General features: G+C 41.8%; 1 protein-coding gene across 1 annotated transcript in view; it reads left to right on the top strand.

The window, feature by feature from the left end:
* Positions 1-23,114, top strand: part of med30 (mediator complex subunit 30) — a 29,358-nt gene extending 6,244 nt beyond the window's left edge. The window contains exons 4-5 of the mRNA XM_035183134.2: positions 3,394-3,501; positions 22,442-23,114. Of these exons, the coding sequence (XP_035039025.1) occupies positions 3,394-3,501; positions 22,442-22,537 (204 nt within the window). The 3' untranslated portion in view covers positions 22,538-23,114. The remainder of the gene's footprint in view (positions 1-3,393; positions 3,502-22,441) is intronic.
* Positions 23,115-25,076: the final 1,962 nt, after the last annotated feature.

Genomic DNA, 25,076 nt, shown 5'->3' with positions numbered 1-25,076 from the left:
TAATTAGGAGGTTGTTAGTCGGATGGAAGAAGAAGGACATTGTTAGTGGCATTGCTGCTCATAAGTGCGCAAACACACACACGTGCACTTTCCCATAAATGCTCATCTTTACCGTGGGGGACTCTTATCTCGCCTGCTCCCTCTAGGTCTGTCTGCGGGCAGCAGATTGATTGGTCACTTCAGGTGAGTCTCCAGAGTGTCTTTACCGCTGGTTACGGTCACCATCCACCTTCAGGAGCAGCAGCTGCTCAGCCGCACTGCACCCCCCCGCCTGCCTGCACTGACACACAGAAATACAGAGTGCATTGTAGAAAGTCACCAAGGCACACACTCACTCACATACACACTCGGAGGCTAACTGGGCATGCACTGCACTGTGCGAGGCTCCATGCAGGTCTACAGCTCGACCAGCCACCACTGTTTGATTGGATTTATGACTGCGGCAGTCCCTTCCCAATTTCTACAGATTGGCTCGCAGCTAATCTCTCTCACCAGACTCCTACTGAGGATAAAGGAGGATGTGGGAGGGGACCAGTCCTAAATTGGAACAAATTTTTGATGGCTGCCACCATGTACTGTACATTGTCTGTGTTCAGCAGCATGTCCAATGATCCCTCCACTAGTTGTTCACAGTGACTCTCGTCTGCTGCTCTACCCACGAGTCTTTGAGTGGTTCACTTTCACATTTTCCTTGCCTGCTTTAATGTTGTACATCCTCATTGAGTAATTCATCTCACTTATTAGTTATCATTATTTAAATGTTTATTAATGTTCCCTTTGCGGCTGAACTTCGGTCCAGTGCTGACCAGCCAATAGCTCAGCTCACCATGTTTGTCTGGGGCGCTGGGTTTGTTGATTTTGGCCCCTGCACACATGCCATTTATCATCCCGCAGAATTCAGGTGCTTGCCTGACAGCCGCCCACTATTGGCTGCCCGAAACAGGAAGTGGAATCAATGACTCGGGCAGCGTGACCTCATCACAGCCTAATTAGCAACAGACCCGTTTAATGAACAGCTGGACTAAATGCGCGTCAGCTCTTTCCCCCTTCGTCTTTCCAGCTGTCGTTTCGTTGCAACCCAGTTGAAGCTTTTTCCTCTTTCTTTTCCTGAGCTCCCTTGTTTTTCCATCTCCGTTCTTTCTGTTATTGCTGCTGGATAATGGCTCTCTCCATTCTCTCCTTCAGTCAAGCTGTGTTCACATCGGTTTCATTTTCCTTTTCCTCCCCTCTCTCACTCTTTCTATTTTTCCTCTGTTCCTCTGTCTCTGTTGTCAAATTGTTCCCCCTCTTGTCATTTCCTGAAGTGAACAGCCATGCCATTTCATTTCCCTCTCCGCTTACATGTTCGCCCGACTATTTTCTCTTATTATTGTGTTATCTTTTTTGGTTCGTCTTTTTCCATCCTTTTCCCTGTGTCTCAGCGAGGTAAACTGGAAAACTTCATTAGGCCATTCTTCTCTGTCAGGCAGGAAACCACATCCATCTCACTGTGGAAGAAGCAGAGGTTATGACTCATACAGGCACACTCACACTCACACACACACACACACACACATGTATGCTGCATGGCTACATGTGCACACACAATACACTCTCCATCCATCTTTCCCACACTACTCAGCACATTTCATTTCTCCCCCCCCACGCGCTGCCAAAATCAGCCCACTACCTTTAAAATCCGATATGTCATTCCCTTTTGGTATTAAATTACCCTATATGAAAAAAAAAAAAACTTTTCCTACTTTTCAGTTTTTCTTGAGCCAGAGACAAGCTCATAGTTTGTCTGTTATAAAATGCTGCACATGTCCTTGCTGTCTTTTCTCCCAGGGTTTACAGTTTGGCACGGAGCTCAGCCTGGAATCTGACAGGAGCTCTTTCCCCCCCCCAATCTCTTTATTTGTTGTATTCTCTCTTCCATTTTTTTCGGTTTTCTCCCTGCCCCCACCTACTTGTGTTCATTTCCTTTCTCGTCATCTGTTCGTTAACCTTTCCGTCTGCCTATTTATTTATTTTTCACTTGTTTTGTGTAACTCGTAACTAGGGCCAGCTCCAGCTCACACACTAGTCACTCATTGCTTCCAGATGACGCAGCCTTTTTGAATCATTGTCTAGCGTCTGCAGGTCTTCTGGTCCAACTGCAAAATCTGCACAATCAGGTCAAAGCTTTAGGGAAAGAACAACTATGAACAATTTGGATAGAAGTATTGGGCCAAGTCGTTATTGGAGCAAGGTGTGGCCATGTCTTTAGCTTCTGTTTGATTTGAGAGTCTCATACCTAATCTGTGTTTGTGATCCTGTCTGATAGGACAGTTTTGGTTTTGAAATGAAAACTTAGGTTTTTAGACATGTTAGTTTTTTTCTTGTGACAAGAACTTCTTGCCTCCACTATAACAAAGTATCCTTGCTACTTGAAACACATTAAAACTGGTATCATACATCTTAAACTTGTGCAGGGAAACTGCTCTGTAGATTTTGAGTGGGTGAGACTATAAAATTGACTTAACGTCAACATAACGGATATTATGTATTTCCTAGAAACGCTGCAGAATTGACATTTGACTGCATTTACACTTTGTGCCCCGCAGTTGCTCTCGTTTTGACAAAATCCAATTCTGTGCAGTAGTTTTACTAAGATTATCAAGAATAACATCAATCCCATTTTGCGCAACATGTCCCAAATGTCCTGGGTATGGAGGAACAGTTTGTTCTCAAGAAAAAAACGACATTATTTGATCTGTGGCTGCGGCAAACCTCCTGCTCTGCTCCTCCTCTATGAGGTAACCATTAGGGGGCAGTGTGATGCAGAGCAGGAGGCAGTGACCCTGTCGGTTCTCAGAACGCAGCCTCGTCTGAAGGCTGATGTACATCAGCCTCATTGTGGTGTCAAGCAGACAAGGTCAAGCACATACAGCGTTTAAAAATGAATTAATCTCTATGTCTCCGTCTCTCTTTCTCACAACATTGATAATAGACGAGCGAGAGTCATCCTGTGTTCGAGAGCTTTTCACAGAATCCCCATTGTCACCACTTCATGGGAACACGATGATGACCCACCACAGGGATATCTTCAGTATAGCTTCGCCCTCATAGGTCGAGATTTCCAATATGCACATAATTCGTACCTATAACTGTACTCAGCAGACATATTGGACTCCTGCTGAGAGATGAGAATATGCAGTCCAGTGCTTTGAGTATCTTCAGAACAGGGGAGGAGCATGTGTCAAAAGTGCATCATTGAGTGAGTTTCATCCCAGAATGAGACCTTTTTAAAATCAGCTGACAGCCACAACATTAGTAGATAAACTTAATGATTATTTGAGTAATGTACTGTTAATTCGTTATACTGCTGTAAGTGAATAATACAACCAGATTTTTGTTTGCGCTCCCTTCCAGCAACTTATACCCTTTGTGGAAGATGACAGCTCCAAACACGAGGACCGCTCAGCTGGCCAGAGCCGCCCCGCCACCGAGGAGAGGAGAGAAATCCTGGAGGTCAACAAGGTAATGTGTTGTATATCCCAACTGGCAGTAATGAAATAAGAAGCTTGTTATTTTATTTCAGATCAGTAAAGTTTTAGTTTCAGGTTTGAGATTTATGAGCCGTCAGACTTTTTAAATGACATCACAGGAGCTGCGGGGAAAACACATCATCTTGAAGATAAGAAGTAATAATTAGGCCTGAGATCCATTACGGATTAGCAATTTTACTCAACATCATTAAACTGAAGCTTAAACGGCCAACTTTCCATTATTTTGATAGCAACGATCTAGGTTGTAAAGACGAGGTTTGTGCAAAACAAAATGAAAGAGGCTCCACTTGATGAACTTGATTGTCTGCTGATAGAGTTTGTGTATTTAAACATGGACAAGATGCTTCTGGGAAAAGTTGGAGAAAATATCTAGTCAGTAGTTTGTAGAGTCTGCTCAATTTATCCATTGGCTGATAAAAATCTTTCACACACAGATCAATTGTGGCATTTATGTTCTGCCAAGATGTGTCGGTATGAAAATTATTATTTTACAGAATAAACAATGCAGGGAACATGTGTATTTATGTTATAAGTTTATGGTTAAACTAAAAAATATCAAGCCTCAATGCATTTCTTCAGTAGATTTATCTGTATCGGAAATTTTGTAATGAATAAACATCTGTACCTGACCGACATGCTGTCTGTGCAGGATGTCTCATGAGAGGCCATTTCTCTCTCTGGCAGTGATGTTGAAATAGGGACAGACTGATCTGATCTGGTTTAATTAGTATCACTGCTGGTGCTGATTCACCATAGGCATCAGCCATATCATGACTCATCCAAATCTAATCATTTCTTTGTCAGTGCTTTCATCTCATTTGCACACTGCTCATGTCGTTTCCTCGAAACTTTTCACAAGTGTGCGAAGGATAATACTATTAGTTATAGAACTTGAGATGTAATGGCCAGAGACCGGCTGTAGTGTTTACTCTTTTGGGAGTAAAGTTTTTTTAGGTTTGAGGTATCGCTGAAGTAAGAGCTGAGGCTGTTGAGACAAGAAATCTGCTCCTATAAGTACAAGTATTTGCTGATGATGCAGTTCTGTTCCTTGAACTTTGACCTTCAGAGAAAACTGGGCTAGTTTGATATCTTTGATACAGATGAGAGATTTCACCAGGCCAAGCGATTCCCAGACACAATCGCCATATCTGTCCATTAGGGATCCATTGGTAATGTGTTATTCTGCTAGTGTTGTTTTTATGTGGGATTTATGTATGTGGAGAAAAATAAGTTTAAGACACAGATTTATACTTGTGGATTGTATAGCATGTTGAACTGGACATTTTTTGTTGGCAATAGAACTGAGTTTTGAAGCCTGAAGGTGAAACTGTCAATTTACCCGTTCATCTACGTCACCAACCCTCACGTATGGTCCTGATGTGCGGGGTCGTTAACTTTGTCACACATCTGCTTTCTGCCACCGCACACAAATCGTAAAACGGCAGAGTGAGTGAATTACTTTATATTGCCAGTATGCATAAAAAGATTCAAACAGCGAAGTGAGCTAATGAGCGGCTCTATAGGTTCTAAACGTTTTTTTAAATGTCTGAGATCTGACCCTTGACTGCAAAGAGTGCGGTGGTAACTCGTGGTGTTTCTACCCGATAGAAGAGATGACTTGGACTTTTTTAACCATCTCTTCGTGAGTGAGGCTTTCACTTTGGGAAAGTGTCAGACATCAAACACACCTGAGAGCTTTTTCAAATGTATTCACTGTCAGACATGTTTTTGCCCAGTTCTGATAGAGAGGCTGTTTTATGACGCACAGAAGTGCCGAGCACAGAGGTTTTCTTTCCGACTGTCGCGTCACGTCAGTCAAAGTGTGAAAGTTTGCTGCTGAAAGGCTGAGTCATGACTCAATTTAATGTCTGATTGAAAATTGGTTTGCGGAAAGAGAGACACAGGAAGATGGTCTCTCCGAGTTAATTAAGCATAACCCTCAATAACAGTCGTATTGGAGATGAAGCTGCATGAGAAACTACAAGAGGAAATGTTAGAAGTACTGGAGTGTGATATTTTGTTTTTAAAGTCCTGTTTGATTTAGCGACAGATTATTATGCTAATAGCGAGTGTGTTGTCAAAAATGCCCAAACACATTATGGCTTGTTTCATAGTTTTGAGCTAACTTTGGATACAAGCTATTTCCTGTGGCTGCTTCACAATAAAACCCAGCCCTTATTCCAGATGCTTTTAATGTGAAGCAGCAGCAGTTTGTTTGCTTTAGTTTTAGCTTGACATGGCTGCAGTACGATTGTTATCACTGAGATACAAATGCAAACATCACTGATTGATTGCATGCATGCATAATGTAGAATTGTAATTATTGAGGTAAATACAAATGAATGGCTACTGCTGAAAAATCACGAATACTATAAATATAAAATATGAGGTTAGAGTTCATGAACATTTCAGGGATTCAGTTTTATTTTAATATTTTATTTATGTGTTATGTAAATTTGACAGGATGAAAATGTTTCTGCAAGTGGGACGAGATAACCGCACTGTTTTAATTATCGAACCATGTCGATGATTGGAAAAATGAAAGTCAAATCAAGACAAATCTCTCCAGTACTACAACAGAGACAGAATAAACTGGACTCAAAAGAACTGCTCCTTTCCATTCAAGCAATTCTTTACATCATCTATGAATTATTCCCTGGGAATCATGATTTACATGTTAAATCAATACAACGCAAGAATGAATGTCTTAATACACTGTGTACCTTTTTGTCCCAGTGCTCCAAAGCATTGCCTTACCAACCACAGGCTCTCTGTACACTGCCAAACCCTGCCCCTTGACTTTTTAGCATTTTCCCTCATAGATTAATTTTTAAATCTAGGATTAAATTTAATCTCTCCCTGGGAAATGGGCCCCATCAAGATCAAGACATCCAAGACTTTTAAAATGCCACGTGCAAATTACAGCCTGAGGTTTAGAAATCTTCGATCCTGCGTCGATGCAGGTGAGGTAAACAGCCAGTTCGCCTATATCTCACCTGAGTATAGCCGTTTCAGAGAGTGGAGCATGGCCAAGGTTCAGGTAAAGCACATCATACATTATAGAGAAGCCTTTTATAGTTTGGCTCGTCTGTCATGGTTTTATGTTTGTGTATATTTGTGTGTATTGAATGAGCGAAAAAGCTTTAGTTCTTTCTTCAGAGAGGCAAGATTGTGTTTGCTTTTTTTTTTTTTTTGCTCTCACATGCTTTCAGTATGTGCACGTGCAGGCTGCAGCCGCGTTCTGTTTTTTCTTTGTATTATTGTGCTGGCCCGGTACGGATTGTGCATGCCAAGCCGTTTGAGTGTGCTGCAATGATAATGGTCCAAGGTCAGGAGTGTCGGCAGCAGAGATGAGAATTGGTTATTTTTAAGAGCTCAGCACAGCTCCCCTGGCTGCTTTTAAATGTTAACACTACAGTGAAACATCGCAGTGAACCCGGTGCTCAACTGCACTCAGCCACATCCAAAACAAACAGCATCCCCTTCTCCATACACGCAAAGAACACGCTACAAACCTGCTGATATTGTGGTAGATAAACAACCTAGTGCGTATTTTCAGTACTGAAATACTGACATTAGTTTTCAGCATCTTTTCCCAGTTTTCTCTCAGTTTCAGTGACTGTAAATAAATCACTGCCCTGGGAAGTGAGAGTGATTTCGTCCTATTAGAGACCTGTGTATAGAAGGGATAAATAACCTTGTTTATGATGTGACCTTCCCCCTATGCAAAGCATTAGCATGCAAATTGAGTCCTGTCAAATGATCCCAGCATATAGAGAAGACAGGCTGCCGTATGTTTCAGGGCCAGCTTTCCTCACATTCTGCATTTCTTATCACATTCAGTACGAGGACCTTATTATGCAGTGTATAGAAAATCCGTCATACTGTACATATATGCAGTATATAGACGTGTATTATTTATTTAACTCTGAGCACATCTAATACACTATAAAGGCTTTTAATCTTGATCGTGTCAGGCCACAATTTATTGTCTCTTAACTCATCTGCTTCTCTTTATCCACATCTTTACAATTAGTCTTGATTTAATAAGAGGACTTATTTAAAGTGTATTCATTTTACTTTCATTACCACTGAACATGTGGCTGCATCCTTCACACGGCCGGATGTATCAAGTATGTCCATTTCAATCTTGTTTTTCATTAAATATTTAACAAATTTAATTGTAAATTCTATTCACTTGACACGGTTCATTTTCTTGTTTGATTTTAGCATCACTCACTAAAAAGCATGGTATGGCCACTGCCTGCGTTTCTTGGCACAAAGATGCCACTTGTAGATCTGTGTAATAATTTAAACTACTGGCAGTAATATGTTTTATGTAACTTGCACGCAGATGAGTGTGCCTCATTCTTACAAAGAAATTGGGACAAAAGCAGTATTAGTGGACATTATAGTCCAACAATGGGCTTTAAATTGACACAAAATTACCAAGACTTATATGAACTACAAATAGATAATGTATTTAAACAAATAACACAAAATAAAACTATTTTTTTCACTCTATTACATAATAAACGTGTTTCATACCAAATCACTCATGTCAGTGGTGCCAATATCTGCAGAGTTACGCTTGTTACTGGGATGTTTCTATTGCCTCGCTGCTTAGTCAAGGGGATAGGTCTAATTGCTGGTGTTTGCTTTGTTTAAAGTAAACATCATCTGTAACTTTATGTTGGTTTTAAGTAACCTATTCCCATCATGCCAAATTTATTGCTTCACCACAGACGTTACTGAATATTTTGCGAGCTGTTTGACTATTTGACCTCGGATACCAAAATATTAGCATGTGTTGGTCGAACCAAATTTGGGAAGTGGACCAAAGACGCTATGCTATTTTGATGGGATTGTTTTTTTGATTTGTTTTTATCAAGCAGTGTAACTCATCAGCAGTATATTGATATTTTGTAGTTTTTTAATGATGAAATATTCTATTACAAGCAGCTGTTTACATCGTTAAATCCCCAGCCAGCCTGACTGTTCCATAGGCTAAAACATGACCTTATTGCAAACACACATTTCCAATCTGGCGCTGGGATTTCCACTGTATGCCTCATGTGTTTGCAACATATTTAGCTGTGATTTTGGCCAGGCTACCCAGCTGCACATAAAGGCAGCAGTAAGGACAGCAAGCTTTAGGGAGTTACAGCGGTTAGTCTGATCAGCAGAGTAGAGATGCAGTGGGACAGGGGAAGCAGATGTTTGTGGTCTGGCTACATCTGCTGCAGTCACTCCAGCCAGATCAGATAGTTCTGGATGAGAGGGGGGGGTCTGTTGTGGCAGGAAAGCAGAAGGGAGATAGAGAGAAAAGGGAATGAGAGCTTAAATGGCAGAGAGATGTTAAGATGAAAAGGTTGGTGGAGTGAAAGATGAAAGATTTGTGATGGAAAAATGGAAAGTAAGCTTTCGGTTGAATCAAAGGTGAGAGAGAAATGGACTGTTCTGATGGGAAGGTGTTTGAGGATGGATGGGTGACCAGACAGACAGCTGCGTTGTCAGGGAGGAGAGACGTGTGAAGTGGACGGTAAAGGACAAAGGAACACTGAGGGACAGGTAGCAAAATGCACGTAAAAAAAAAAAAGGCCCATTCATTTGGTGTTTTTTAAAACGAATGAAACATTGTGTGGCAGTAGCAGCGAGCGAGGGGCCCCTTGATGTACAGGAAAGAAGAGACAGGTAAAAGATTGATGAAAGAATGGATTGAAAGATGTGTAGACAGCTGCGGATTGTCAGCGTTAAGCCATTGCCATTCAGATAGGGTCTTCAAAAGGAATAACAGACGACTGATGATATTCAGCTGCAGCAGGGAAAATAGGATACCTTCTGTTACAGGATGCTGAGAGAGAGGAAGAGAGAGAGAGAGAGAGGAGAAGATTGATGCATAAGTGAAAAGATAAGTCCAAGCATGCTGCAAACTCCCCAGCTGATATGTCACACTGGTTTAGGATTGGTAGCCTCACATTTCCCCTTAGAGAAGCCGAGAGTAGATTTTTTGAAAAGATGACTTCTATCAAAATTTAAATTCACTCACAGCTGTAAATAATGAACAATGACATAATGCATCTTCATGGGGAAGGGTGATAGGACGGCAGACTGATAGGATTCTATATCCGTGGATGAGGATTTTTTTATTAACACTCGGCTCTGAGTGAAATAACCTTGGAACAGACACCACCCTTGTTACCATTCGACAGAAGAGACCGATCTGAAGGGAGCCATTGAAGTGTGTTCTCGGCTCACAAGAGGGAATAATGTAAAGCAGTTGCGTTGGCTCGGCCTAAATATGAGCGCCATCCAATCCCTCCCTAATCCCTGTCTACAGCCGTGCTTCTGCTATAGGCTGCGGGAAAATATTGACATTACATCTGTGACCTGCAAGCCAAGGGATGTTGTGCAGCCTGGTGTTGATATTTATTGCTTGCCATCTTCCTATTCAGTCATCGGATCCACATTATTTTTCGAGGGTTGTGGAGCTTAGTTTGGTCGAGCAACTGGCAAACCACCACAACTGCAGCTGATCTCCTGAGAGACACGTCAATTAAGGCACACGTGATTCAAAAACACGCATGTCTTTCAGTGTTAATATCCCCCTAATAGAGGAGTAACCTTTGAAAATGCCACTAAGACCTTCATTAGAACGAGTAGAATTGGCTCGTGAGACTCTAACTCGTGGAAACGCTCCATTGATTGGTGGAAAGTAATTGGGGGTCTTCCTGTTGCCATTAGAGCTGCAACAAGGGGTTATTTTCATTATAGATTAATCTGCCGATAGTTGTCACCATTACTCATTTAGTCAGAAAATGTTCGAAATTACAAAAAAATGTCCATTTAAAATTCCCGGACCTCAAGTTGACTTGTACAATTTTCTTGTCTTGTTTAACCAGTAATCTTCACTGAAGGAGACTCAATGTGCTGCAATAGAAGACTTAAAAAGTTGTAACAATTGGGGTCCATTGGTCCCTGTTTAGCGTATTTGAAGTTGACTGCTTTGTATCTATGTATCAACTGTTTTGCTTTATGCCTCCAAGCCAACTACAGACACTATCTTCAGAACGCTCTGAGGGAATTTCTAAAATCTGGTAAAGGAGCAAAAAGAATTTGGTGGCTGGAGGTCAAAGGTTAAGGTCGCTGTGACCTTACAGAAGGCATTTTTCTGTCTTGTGAACGCATTATGCAGTAACAACTTGAGGGAATGTCTTCAAATTTAGTACAAACACTCAGTTGAACTCAAAACTGAACTGATTGGATTTTGGTTGCCTGAGGTTAAAGGTCAACCTCAAAGTGACCTCGCAAATCTTGCCTTAGGAACAGACTATTTTGAGAGTGCCTCAAGAGAATTCTTCGCACAAATGTTCAATTAGATTCACAGATTTTGGTCGTCAAAGTTCAAGGTCATGGCAACCTCCACAAAACTTTTGTCCTCTTGATCCTGACCTCCCCATGTGCAAATGTTCCCCTGACTGTTGCAGGGGCACCATCTCCTCATCCTGCAGATAATAATGAAACACAAACAAGCCAAAGTGTTTTTTTTTTTCCTATAGCAGAATGATAATGGTTGCTGCCGGAATGGTGCTGTCACAGCGCTGTGGAGATCTCGCTGTGTGAGACTAAAGTAGTGACCCCTCGTAGTCGCTGTCACTTCAGCCCACTTTCATCACACTCCACATATCCTCAGGCCCATATCCTACCTCTCTTTCTCTTGAAGCCTGAAGCCCACCACCCAAGCACACGGCGCTGAACAGGTAGCAGGCAAAAAAACTAAATGATCAGAGTTGGGTTGAGTGGTAGTAGAAGGGGGTTGGCTAGAGGAGAGGCAGATAAATGACTCCTCTATGGTAATGTCTGGCTGCTTTATGGGGCGTCCTGGCTGTGAGTGATAGCCTCGCTCTCGTTATCTGTCGATTGGGGTAATTGCTGTTTGTCGGAGTCTGGCTGACGGATGGTGATGCAATCTGCCCAGCGTTGGAGGGGGAGGAGGGGGAAGGCATTACTCTCATCACTCTCCACAAGTGTCTTTACTGGGAAGCATGCTGTGTGTGACAATATACATTTAAATTTAAAGTGTGTTTGAATGTGTATATTCCCCCAGTGTACATCTGCCTGAATGTAAATATGACTGTATGCAGTGGTATTGCACTGTATGTCTTTTATGCTCGCTCTCATGTGTGTAGTTGCATTTTATGTAAATGTGCGTGTGTGTGTGTAGTGGACGTGAAGTTTATTTGAGCGTGTGTGTGTGAAAGTCAACAGTGTTTGCATAAATGTTTAAGATGCATTAGGCTTAATTCATTGGTGCCTAATGGGTTGCGATTGCTCAATCTCTGTGCCGCAGACCTCTGGTGCCATAGAATGTGATTGTGCATATCAATTCAGCGTCCCCAGTCATCCACACGGTTTCGGCTCCAATAAAAAGGAACCAAAGTCTGCGGCACCCAAGTGACCACAAATTACAGCCCTAATGAATACCCAACATTACTGGTCACACGCCAATTAATGAAATGAAAACAAAGAATATGACAAATAAATTTGCCAGCAGAATTTTTGCCGCTGAGTGCCAATTTGGACGGAGTCTCGTGTTTCCATTTGTCGCCAGCTTTGTGAGTGCTGTCCAAGTTGGTGGGAAGCGGCCTCCTTTCTGCCTGCCTGTCTGACTGATTGGCTAACTGATGGACTGACTGGCTGGCTGTCCGGCTAAGTGACGTTGCATTTTGCAGAATGGAGGAAGGATGATTCATAGCAGCTCTTTGGACTACTTGATAATCATTCCATCTGGGGCGTGGGACTGGCTGTCTTGTAAATGGCACATCACTCATCATTTGTTCTCTTCATACTGTACGTCCCTTAAACTCTTTATCCCTCTATCCATCCCAAATTTCTCAGAGGTGACCCCTCAACCCCAAAGGGGGGGGTTGTAATGCCGGACCTGTGCGACACGGCAGACCCCCACCGTTGTGTCTGCTGCACCTTCTCCCCCCTGCCCCACCCCTCTGCTGCAGCCTGCCACTCGCCTCGCGTTTGATTTAATACCAGCCTAAGTGTGAATAAATTCCTGTCACAGCCCATTAAGGAGGCCTTGGAGAGATCTGGCCTGTTATTAATTCTCCACAGCTCCTCTCTCTCTCTCTCTCGCGCCCCTCTTTTAGTTACTATCTCTCCCACTCTGCTGCTGCTACTTCTCCCTCCCTTGCTCCCTCACCCTCCTCCCCATCCTCTTCCTCCGTCACTGCACACCGCCTTGCTTTTTTAATACCCCGTTAATTACCACGTCTGTCCTCTTTATTCAAATGAGAAAGGGAGAAATGAAAAGCAAGGAGGGTGTTTGTAATTTCAAATAGAAAAGCCATCCACTGTCTGGCTCTCCTCTCCTCCTCTCCAGACCTGAGCGAGCTGGCTGCTGGCTTGGTGTGTGTGTGTGTGTGTATATAATGAATTCCAGTGGCACTGGCAGTTAGTTTTATCTGAAGAGCAGGCGGGGAGTCTGCAGAGGCCTGATGATAAACAAAGGCAACCTCCTAACTGTAATAAGAGAGGGGAGAGAGGGATGCAGCTTAGTTGGCAGATGCTCTCTCTCTGTCTCTTTCCATCTCCATCGCTTTGCTCTCTGGTTCCCTGTCTCCCTCCTCCTTTCTGTTTCTGTCTCTCCACTCCCACAGATGCCACCTCCCCTGCTGTGCTTCATTCCATCTCCCTCCATCTTCTCCATTCCTCCCTACACCTTTCTCTCTCTCTCTTCCATCTCTCTTTCCCTCCATGACTCCCTTCCCATCCTCCACAACAATGCTCGGGCTCCAAAATTAGTAGGCTGGACACAGCAGGTGGCCGTACCTCTGTCTTATTAGTAGCCTCATATGTGGCCCATTAGAGGCTCTCTGTATGCCAAGGGCTTTTTAATTGTTTTGCTGAGGTCAGGAGGGCAGTGTAGCTACAAAGCTTTTGCAGAGGAGGAATCATAGCTGCCTTTTTTTTTTCAGGAGAATGTTTTCCTGAGCATTTTGTTGCATTTAGTGTCGAGTCCAACCCCAATTATTTCTGTGTATTACACAGTTTCAGGGCAATGTTAGCAATTAGAGATGCACTGTTTTTTTAAAACTATTGTCTGACCGTAATGCATTTGCATGAAAGAAAACACAAAAATGATTACACATACACCCCCCACACAGCGTCTACGACAGTAACTTTAAAATAGATTCTTAAACAATGAGTGTGCATTTTTGATCAATGTTGAGATACACGCTGAAGACGATAAAATTGTAGCAGGCAAACAAGCTCCTCAGCGTCGCAATCCAGCATTTATATGAAGTCTTTCTTTAGTTTCTCAGATTTTTCATACTTGACGTTATCGAATCCTGTGTGAAAGATAACGGCTGAAACATAGGGGTTTGCTCTGAGGTGGCAGTGGTAGTAAATGTGGTGCTGTAGATGTATTAATAATGGGTTTGTGTAGTCGAGTGCCTGAAACAAACCCTGTCTTCCTCCTTACTCCTCCTCCTCACAACAATCTCAAGTCTGAGTCTCTGTGGAGGTTTTTATTTTTTTCTCTGGAAATCCAGGTGTTGGTAGGAAGTGGAGACACGTCGTCCATCTTTATGTACTGCCTCTGAATTTACTTCATTACTGCCTCCTGTGGACGGAAGGTAAAAAATCAACTGGTTGGTTCCCCCATCATGCATCTAAAGAACGCACTTCGACAAATGAAACCAAGTTGAGTTACTGTTTCAGAGCAACGACTCCAGAACGTGGCCAAGCCTTATCACACCCTGTGATTGGCGACATTGGAAGTCAAGGTGCTTAGTTCAAAATGAGAGAATTCAGCAAAATATATAAAGTACCAGCGTAAGCACGAAAACAGGGCAGTCTCTCTGGTGTGCAGCCCGAGGGATGTGAACGGTCTGATCAGGTGCGTTTGTTTTCATATTTTCGCTGTAGTCAGAGTTTGTTGTCAAGAGCTGACTGAGGGCCTGCGCCGCGGCTGCTAAAGGGCACGTTACATTACCTGAACGGCGGCTGTGGTTTTCTTTTTATATTAACTTCAAACCCTGTCATCACTTTTCATTGTACCTTTCATTTAGTAAAGGAAAAGCTGCTTGCTCAGGTGCTGGCAGAAATGTTTACATTTCATCTTGAGAAACTGCCTTGTGCGTATGTGACGAGTCTGTAAAGGGTTTCGACGAGGCACATGTAATCACTTGTTCTCCTGTCTCCCTCAAGTCTTACTGCTCTCAATAAAAACAGACATCTCTTATGAATGGATTGGAGACTTCAAATTGGAATTACCTCTCTTATCTCTACACAAATCTTCCTGCGTGTGTCCTTTTCGTCTTCCCCCCCCCTCACTGCTGCCTTCATCCTTTAAAACGATTTCGGTAATTAAAACCAATATTACTTAGTTGAAGAGGCTCCATTGGGGAGCTGATTTTAAGTGCGCATGAGTGGTTGTACCAATTTAACACATCACGGAGTCGCAAGATGCTTTTGACGTCTGAAGAACTGTTGTCGGCACCTGAAGTAAATCTAAATCAAAGTTCTTTCTCAATCTCGCAGGAGCCCTCCACTGCCCATTAAAGGCTCTTGAAGTATCATGTTTACTTAGAGAGTGAGAGGATCAACTCGGCCTCAGATGATATAAGCTCCTGACAAACATCTGAGAGAGATGAAAGAGAGATGTCCTGCCTGCTTTGAGATTCAGACGGTGTGGCTCTCTGACTCGGCTCTCAGCACTCGCATGCACGCACGCGTGCGCACACAGAACATGCACACTCGTTCCTAAAGTACACACAAACACGCAGATAAACAAATACATGCACCCACATCATCTGCTCGAGTCGGGAAATCAGCTCTCAGGCTTCAAGCTGCAGCCACTGTTCTACTTCCCTCTGTGGTCCCTGCCATAAGCTCTAGTTAGTGGCACAGATGTCAGGAAAAAGGAAAAACCTCCAATTAAACAGCCTGGTTTAAATATATCTTTTGAATATAGCTTCATTCTAGGCATTTTTTAATTTATTTATAAAAATGTATAGAACTGTAAAAAACATGAAATTTGGTTAAGCATCTGCATCGGGAGCAAATCCATTTATTATATTCCACTTTATTCAACATTGTGAAAGTGTTTGTCCACATTTTCCTTTATTTCTCAGAGAATAAGTCATGTATCTTAATGTACATTTTTTATTCAGGCACGTTTAGGGGATTGATATTTATGAGTGTGTGTGGATTTGGTGCAGATCCAAATATGAATCAAGATATTGTAAATTAAATTGTGGTTTCATAAGGGGATGGCTGGGCCTTAGCAGATGTGTGTGCCATTACAGTTTTATGTTACCTATTCAGCTGCTTAAATCATTTTCCTGTCGTCTTTGATTATAAAGTTTATTGCTGTATCCTGCCTCCTCGGATTAGTCACAACTCCTTAACAACCTTTTGATAGTTGAAAAATCATTTTGTTGTGTAGAACAGGGGACCAGGGAACATATAGTCAGTTTTTCTTATTTAAAAAACTCAAGTATTGACATGCTATTGGCTTCATGTTATATTTGTTGGGCTCTACCCGTACTTCTACTGTATATGTGTGTGTCTGTGTCTGTGCTTATGGGATCATGTGCAGCCACTGCATTTTAAAAGCCAGAAGGTAGAATTTAATTTTGCTTATCATTTCTCAAGCTGCCGTTCTGTACAAATTAACCCCATTGCTCTTCTGAACTGAGAATGAACTCAGATATTGCAATGCACCAAGGCACAGGAGCTCATTGCATGTGCTTAGGACGGCAATTTTTTCCCCCTTGATTTATGCGGTGACATATATTCCTCGTTTAACATGTCACTTGGCCCCTGCTCAGTAAACACAGCCATGTTTCTAGCATTTTGCTTTCATGTGCAGTTTTGCTGATGATTAAGTCGCTTTTGTGGCTGCACATCATTGGTTTTTAAAGCAACAGCACCTCGACCTCCCTGTCCCTCATTTCTTATCACTGGCAACCAAATCACAAAGGAAAGCCCAATCGATGGGGCTACCTGGCTGAGACTCAAGTGCTTAGGAGAGAGCGAGGGGCTGCCTAGCCTCCGATACTTCTAAAAGGCTAAATCGATCGCAACCCTTCTGCAACAGCCGGCTGACACTGCAGGCTTTCCACCTCAATGCTGAGGACGTATTGAAAGAACCTCGTCGGTAGGTGTATGCAAGGATGACAACATGGCTATTGTATTTCTGCCACTGCTGGAAGAGAAGGCTTTTATCTGCCGTCAAAATCCCTCTGTGCCAAACACAGGGCGCACTGGCACTTAAACATTCCCGTTGAGAAAAAGCCATAAAGTTTATAAAGTCAATTAAGGCTTTTTTAAACTGATGTCAGGCGAATTAAAGCTGCTCGGCCCAGCTCCCTGTGGGTAGACTGTCAGATGGTGAACCACGGCCAACTCGGCGTCGCAGGGCTCCCCAGGCGCAGCACAGAGCAGTAAGCAGCTTACTTACCCCCAGCTCACATGTGCTTTTTACAAGTTCCCTCAGTGGCCAGTGTGTTTCCCTTAAAGTGACATTTCAATTTGGAGGAACATTTTAGCTCAAATGCTGAAGTACAATATCAGAGCATTCAGGATTAACTTAACCATTACTCACTGATTTAGTGATGAGTGCTGCAGGTAATATTCAGTGTGAACAGATTTATGTGATTTGTAAACCAGTGGATACCGTGATTGCTGCATATTTAGCTTAGATTAGTTGGACATTACAGGAGCATATACGTATATAATCATAGGACAGGAGTACTCTGATATAATATACCAGGAAAAATACTAAACATTTCAACAAGGCCTAAAATAGAAGTAGGGCTCCATTTTTCTCATCTGTAAGTACGTGTTGATACTTCTATCGTTTTTTATTATGTAATTCTGCTGAATAATTCTCCTCTCTGGCTGACTTCCTGAAATATATGAGGCACAGTAATTTCAAATTCCACCTGATATCTTTTATGAATGCAGTATGAGAGCTGAAGGAATGAGGAAATAAGACCGTGTAGTGGACACACTTTGAGATGATGGGCTGAGTGTTTCTCTTCAGATTTCTCTCTGAAGATTTCGGTGAATATTTTAGAAGCACGGATCTCGGTCGTAAACTGAAGTTGCACAGGAAAGATTTTGTTTCACTGTGATGTTTCACCGAGGAGATTATGTTTTCTCCCCGTCCCTGTTGGTGGGTTGGTTGGTTTGTTTGTTTGCAGGATTATGCAAAAACCTTTACACAGGAAAAATAGTTTCTGTGTATTTTAAAGAAGAGTGTGATGATTGTGATGTTGCAGATGAAGGTTTTAAATCCCTCACATGTGACTGGTGATGTATAGAATATAGGGGACGCTGTCACATGTCTTTCCCTCTTTATTCCTCTCCTCCTCTCCTTCTCTCTCTCTATTGATACCTCTTCCTCTCAACTCTTTTTCTATCCTCTCCTCTCATTTTCACTTCCTCTTCCTCTCAACTCTTTTCCTCTCCTCTCCTCTAATCCCTTCTCCTTACTCACAGACACTTACACTTGTAATTCTCAGCCAGATCCGTCAGAGTCAAAGCTGCGATTTGAGTCGCCAGCGTCAGGGCGGATTAGCGGAGGAATCCTGAGTGAAGGCACGTTTTTGCTCGATTTGCTATTTTCCTCCACTCTCCTCCTTTTTGTGCGTGTGTGTGTGTGTGTGTGAATATTTTGATCCAAGTCATTTCGTCCTCACCATTATCTGAAATCACCTCATCAAAAAGCAACGCTGGGGTTTTTAATGTGCCCAGAGATCGTGTTTTTAATCGCAGATGAAACGGGTTAAATGGCCAAAAAGCAGACAAATACCACATCTTATTCATATGATGACATAATTACAAGATTAGCTTGATTTTTCTATAATGTCTAATGGATCATAAAACTCCCCAGTCGACTTTAATGTGGAGATAAAGCGACAGAATTAATTAATATAGAGATGCCAATTATCAAGCTTGATAAAGCTGGAGAGGCCCTGTTGTTTGATTGGCCTACATTTGACAAATCCCAAGTATTTACAGATTATGATGTACCACCGTCGAAAACACTGATGTATTGAAGTTAAGAAAATCCATTCACTTTTAATTGAAAGCAATCCCTGCTGGGCCCACAAAGATGTGAATGCATGAATATCTTTTACAGCGAGTATCTCTTGGTGGCCCGAGCCAGGATCCGTCTTGACACGGAGATGCAGTAGTTAGAGCTGCTCTCGTGGCAAAGTTTCAGTCGAGCAGAATTTTAATAAAGTGATTTGGATGAAAAATTCAGCTTTTCTTTCACTTCTGTCTTTTACCCCTCTACTGAGGACAGCCTCTTTGATCTGATTTGGACGCGCAGGGGGAGAAAGGGGAGAATGATGAAGGGAATCAGAGGAAGGCAGAGGGGGAGAAGCAGATGGAAGAGACTGAGAAACAGCCCTTCACCCACGTCACTTAAACAAACAATCGTCTGTCCTGCACTTCCAATTGTTTCCAATCTTTTTTTTTATTTTAAAGGCCTCGGCTAATGATGGAGCCACTGTCCTTTCCCCGTGCGTCTAATCACTATTCTGATACACGACTCATCTCGGTGTAATCGTTTCTCACAGATCCAAACTGATGGGGTTGTTATAAAGTTGACGGTGAACAAGGCATCAGACGAGAGATAAAAGCTGCAGATGCTCGGTTTATACGTTAATAGATGTTTTTCTTCCCTCTGACTCAGACGTGCAGGTTCCTCGTCTTCTAGTAACATCAGAGCACAAAGGCAGAAGTGAGGGTTTCTTCAGATAAACGGAAACCTGACAAATTTACAGACCGTTGATAAGTAGTCACCATGTTAATATGTGACTTCTCTATGTTTTTGTTGTTTAATGAAGATGTGTTTTTAAACAATGACAAACTATTTGTACAGGTCGAATTGGGTTTAAGAAAATAGTTCAAATATCAGTGTTGACTCGTAACTCATGAGTCAGACTACAGCTGTTTCTGAACTCGTCGATTCAACAACACACGTGAAGTTTCATGACTGCATCACAATCTGTCCACAGATACAAACACTTGTGTACAGGACCTTGTTTTGCAATGAGACGCTGTTGCAGCTGGTAATGAACATCATTTTTAGGGCAGTGGTTCATTCAGAAATATGTTCTTTGCTTTAAGGCCTGACTGCAATTAACGGTTAATTCCATCATTGGTTAATCAATTAATTATTTTGCCCATGAACCTTTTAGTCTGCATGTGAAATGACAAAAAGAAATGCCCGCCTCAGATTCTAAAAGCCACAGGGGGACATCATCAGATGTCTTACTAATATAATAATGATAATATTAGAAGCAGAGTAGCAGTTAATCTCATTTGGGAAGCTTGACTCTGCAAGTATTTACCATTTTTGTCATAATACAGAAAAGTAACAGTTTCTAAATAGGTTAACGTTTAATGTCCAGTCTGTATATCTGTTATTCGAGTAGTTGTCACACTTTAATAGGGAATAAAATCTGTGCTTCTCCATTAGGGTGCATCACATTCAACAGTTATTAAAGCAAAGTAAATTAAGGTCAAATCACTTTTGACTCTAGTTACAATGTTTATAAGCAGCTTTCAAAAAACTGTCACTACAAACTCTTTATGTCCATGGGATCTTTTGATGTTTTGAATGTTTTGAGGGTGAACACATCTCACTCTGGTTTGTCCTCTGTCCAGATGTGTCCAGATGTGCTGTAAGGGCACCTGAGCGCTCCCTGAGGTTGGAGAGATTTACATGATCTTACACACACACACACACCACACACACCACACACACACACACACACACACACACACACACACACACACACACACACACACAGAATAATATTAATAACCTTCAAAACACAGTTACAGGCTTTACAAGATAAAATGATGAGAACAATTCAATATATTTATGTATTATAACTTATCTTAAAATTTTTAATTATCCAATAAAATGGGAGTTACAGAAAAGCCATACATTTTTAAGACTTTAAAGATAAAAGTAAGTTCACAAAAAGTCATATTTATAAATAAAATATGTTAATGGTTAATGTTCATTGTTAATTTTTCTCTAAAAGTGACGATTCAATACTTTCCTATATTTCTATATATAATTTGAACTCAGATCTGCATTTTTCCCAATTTCCCACGATTTTAAAGACAAAGTAATTATATGTAAAAGTAATCAACGGATTAATCAATAATGACAATTAGTTACAGCATGTTAGCTCATCACTCTCAAACCAATACCTGCTCTGTTTAATCAGTACCTTTGTCTCGTGGATCGATTCAGTGCAGTCTTATCACGTGCACGCGCCATCACACAGCGAGTCCCTGCGTCTCCTCCGTGTGTCAATCTCCATATCCACCCTGTGTCAGGTCACTTTTCCACTCTCTCTCTCTCGCTCTCTTCCGCCGACATCTGCCAGCGGTTGCAGGTTACGTGAAGCAGGTCGGCAGTCTGCCAGTCTGCAGGAGGCCCTCAGAGACGGGATCGCAGACAGCGCTTCCTTGTTTACTTTCATGAGTTGTTGACTGGCCACCCTGCCGCGGCTGATGCTGTGTCAGAGCGAGTCAGGAGCCGCCTGCTGCGGATTGAAAAGGCATCACAACATTATTGTGCGGCTTGGCTGTTGAGTGGCAGGCCAAGAAATTAGAGAGTGCATCAGCTTGAGTCCTGAAGAGGTGTGTGTGTGTGTGTGTGTGTGTGTGTGTGTGTGTGTGTGTGTGTGTGTGTGTGTGTGTGTGTGTGTGTGTGTGTGTGTGTGTGTGTGTGTGTGTGTGTGTGTGTGTGTGTGTGTCAAGCAGTCATAAAAGAGGCTGTTCAGAGCTCCTTTCCTCGGCTTTGTTCCCTGTAGTATACTCTTCTCCAAACATCGTATTAAAGGTGTGAAGGATTAGCGTTACTCTACTTATGAGGTTATGAATGGAATTCTACCTCCCTTAGGTTGCAGAATCACTTCTGTGATAATAGCAGTCGTGTTATTCATATATCAAGATATGCCAGCGAGCTTTTCATAATGAACGATCTGTAAAGGCTTCGCAGCCTCCCCGTCTTGTTCTGCTGTGAAAAAATGTGGAATTTCATATCCGGCTTCAAAGAAAGATTATTTTTTTTTGTGTGTGTTTGGAAGAATCTGGATTCAAAAGCAACGAATCTACACGTTTACAACCAAAAAACCAAGATAAAAACATATCTGTGCTGGTGCTGCTCTCTTTTTTTTTTTAAAGCTTTGTGTAAAAAAACAAAAAAAAAAGGAAAACAAATTTTGGGGGGAGGGGTTTGGAATCAAAATTACAAAGGCTCAAAGTATCATATCATTAATTTCGGGCAAATGATGAGTTATTTCAAGACTGGATTGTCAGAGTAATGAGGCATATCCCTTGTAATGCACACACGCACACAGACACACACTCTCAGACACACAGGCACTCAGAATCAAAGTGAAAGTCGCACAGAGAGACACTGAAAGAGGAGAGAGAAAAGAGCGAGAGAGCTTGAGAGGCAGTGAGAGCCCCCCTAGAGAGAGAGAGAGCGAGAGTGAGAGACTGGAAGGCCTCCAAATGTTCCACTCTGGAATATCTTCAAGGACAATCAGCTAAACAGTTGATATTAAGAGAGCTGTGTGAAATCGATTGCTCAAGGTGTTATCTGCGCTGCAAAAAATGGCTGGTAATTAGTCATGGCTAAAGGAGTGTTACTGAGAGAGTGAGATGGATTTAATCTTAATAGATTTCCCTGCACTGCAGATACAGTAGCTCCTGAGTGAAGGAGCTCGTCTCTCTCTCTCTCTGTGGCTCTATCAGAAGAAAAGCATTTATTTGATCTCGTAAACCTGCGGTCGAATATTTTAGTCGAATACCCCTAACCCTTTTTCCTGTAATTTTTCTTGCAGAAGCTGAAGCAGAAGAATCAGCAGCTAAAGCAGATCATGGACCAACTCCGCAACCTCATCTGGGAGATCAACGCCATGCTGGCTGTCAGGAGCTGAGACTCACACACACAATCACACACAATCACAATCACACACTCACAATCACACACGGTTGAAAACTGGACGAGTGACAGGGTAAAGCGGAGATGGGCTGAGGCTGCACTTTACAGAGGAAATGAAGATATCGGCCTGTTTGCTGAAGAAAAGGACATGAAACAATAAAGTGTAAAAGAAGAGGAGACACATGAAGACGACCCCCCCGGGTCACGTTAGCGACGGCAGAAAATGTTCTGTCTACCTCGATATCGTACATTCAAATCGGCATTATGAAATAATCTGAAGTTCTGCTATATTGTGTTTTCTCTACTTGTAGGTACTAGCAGCTGAATAGAGACATATTGGTATTATTTAATCCTCACGTGCTGTAACACTTCATAGCATTAGATTTATCTGAAGTTCTACGTTTTTGAAAAGTTTCTAAACAATTTTAAGAAAGAGGTTTGTTGTGGCAAAAAAGTTTTATTCTAATTTTATTGATCAGATGATTTTTGTTTTGATGTGAAACGATTGTCTCTCTGATTGAATTGGACATGTTTGAATTATAATGCAGTTTAAAGGATTCTGCTGAACAACAGATTTTGCTGTGATGTTTTTATTTAGTTATTTAAAGTCAAAGCTTCTTTGTGCTGCATTTTTCATCTTTTAGTGTTTATTGAGTATCTGGCCCTGGTTTATTAAGCGTTTCACAACAACTCCTGGGAATCAAGCAAGTTGTGAAAAAGCATCTTTAAACTCATGATACAACTTACTTATAAGTAAATAACTTACTAATTAAGACTTAAAAGCTGGTGTTGAAACAACAGAGAAAAAGCAAACAGCACAAACAAATAAAGGTAAAAAACAAACAAACCTTGATGGATGAGGAATTATTTGTAAACTACAAAAAGAACATAAAACATTTAGTATAATGTGCATTTTCCAAAGCACAACTTCCATCAACAGTCATGTCATACTCACCATCACAAAAATAACAATTTCATACACACATTAATTCCTTCCTCCTGATGTTTTGTCATGTTTTAAGTTTACTTCATTCAAGAATACAAAGTATGATGTGTTGTGTGACTCTTGTTTCATGATGGAAGTTTGGGAAGTGAGCAAAAGATTGTGAACATGTTCCCTCCGTCTCAGTCTCGGAGGTTAAAGAGTTCAGACGTCTGCAGGGAGCTCGGCGTTAGCGGCTCCTTCATGTGGAAAGCTTGATGTGGTTCTGGCGTCTGATCAGGACGCCTCCGGAGTGACTTCCATCGGAGGTTTTCTGGGCACGTCCGACTCGCAGGAGGCCCCGGGGGTAGACCCGCAGCTCGCTGGAGAGATTAACTACTCACCGTGCATCGGGAGCGCCTCGGGATCCCCCAAGAGGAGCGGGGGATGCTGCCGGGGAGAGGGACGTCTGGGTTACCTGGATTCAGCTGCTGCCACCATGCGACCTGAATACATTGATGGATGGATGACTTCTTACTTTGAGGAATGAAAAAGGAGAAAGAGAGATGTTGGTCTATTCTGACACTTGCAGCCACAAAGGGAACTTTATGATGTATGAAGGTTTTCTGACAGATGTGGTGTGAAATATTAAACACAGGTAAAATTCAAACTTCACTGTTTTTATGTGAAGTGTGTTAGTATTAAGGCAAGTAAATTAATCTTATATGTGATTTACAATAGACTGTAACTAAACACTGATATTAATGTACTTATGTGATTTCAGCTGTTTCACACTGTTTACCACAATCTAGTTAAGACCATCCACTTCCTACTTTACAGACTTTATCTCACCAGCACATCTTGAATCTGTCGTGCACCATTTCACATGCAAAGAAGTTACAAACAAGACTGTGGACACGTCTCCACTGAAAATACAAAGACTTTGTTTCTCTTCCATTCTCGAATTTAACTTTTAGCTGTGCTCTGAGTCCTTACAGGTGGGGAAAATACTTACTTGTGTTAGAAACTACTCTCCCTGGAGTTTTGAGACCAACCTGATCACTTCCTCCACCAAGGAAGTTATGTTTTCAACCCCGTGCGTTTGTTATTTAGCAGGATTACACAGAAAACACCAATTTCCATTAATTCTTCCATTCGTGAAGGGACGTGACTCAAGAAAGATCCCATTGAATTTTGGAACCGATCTGGATCTTTGTTCTTTAGGATGTTTTTCACCATTCATCATTCTTCCTTGGTTTGTGCCTCAAACATCCCCAAAAATGTTCTGTAGTTTTTGATACAGCTTCATTTATGATTAATTAATAATTATATCTGTAATCAGCTGAAATCAGTGGACATATTGAAACAGCTGATTTGTCTACGACGGCAGCGTAAAAACCAACATCCTCCTTAATGTCGCTCAGCCATCGATCATTCTAAATGAATGAGTGAATGATTAGATGAATAAAAGCCTGATGTGCACGAGTGCTGCTTGATTTTCCATAACATCACGCTGAGCGGTTGGGAAGTAAGTAAACCTGACAGTTATCTGAGGAGCAGCACGAGTGATCAGAGTTTGATTTATTACCACAGAAAGAGTTTGTTATGACTC

The sequence above is a fragment of the Hippoglossus stenolepis genome, chromosome 17 (assembly GCF_022539355.2).
Source record: "Hippoglossus stenolepis isolate QCI-W04-F060 chromosome 17, HSTE1.2, whole genome shotgun sequence".
Classification (NCBI taxonomy): Eukaryota; Metazoa; Chordata; class Actinopteri; order Pleuronectiformes; family Pleuronectidae; genus Hippoglossus; species Hippoglossus stenolepis.
This window is presented reverse-complemented; position numbering and strand designations above follow the sequence as displayed.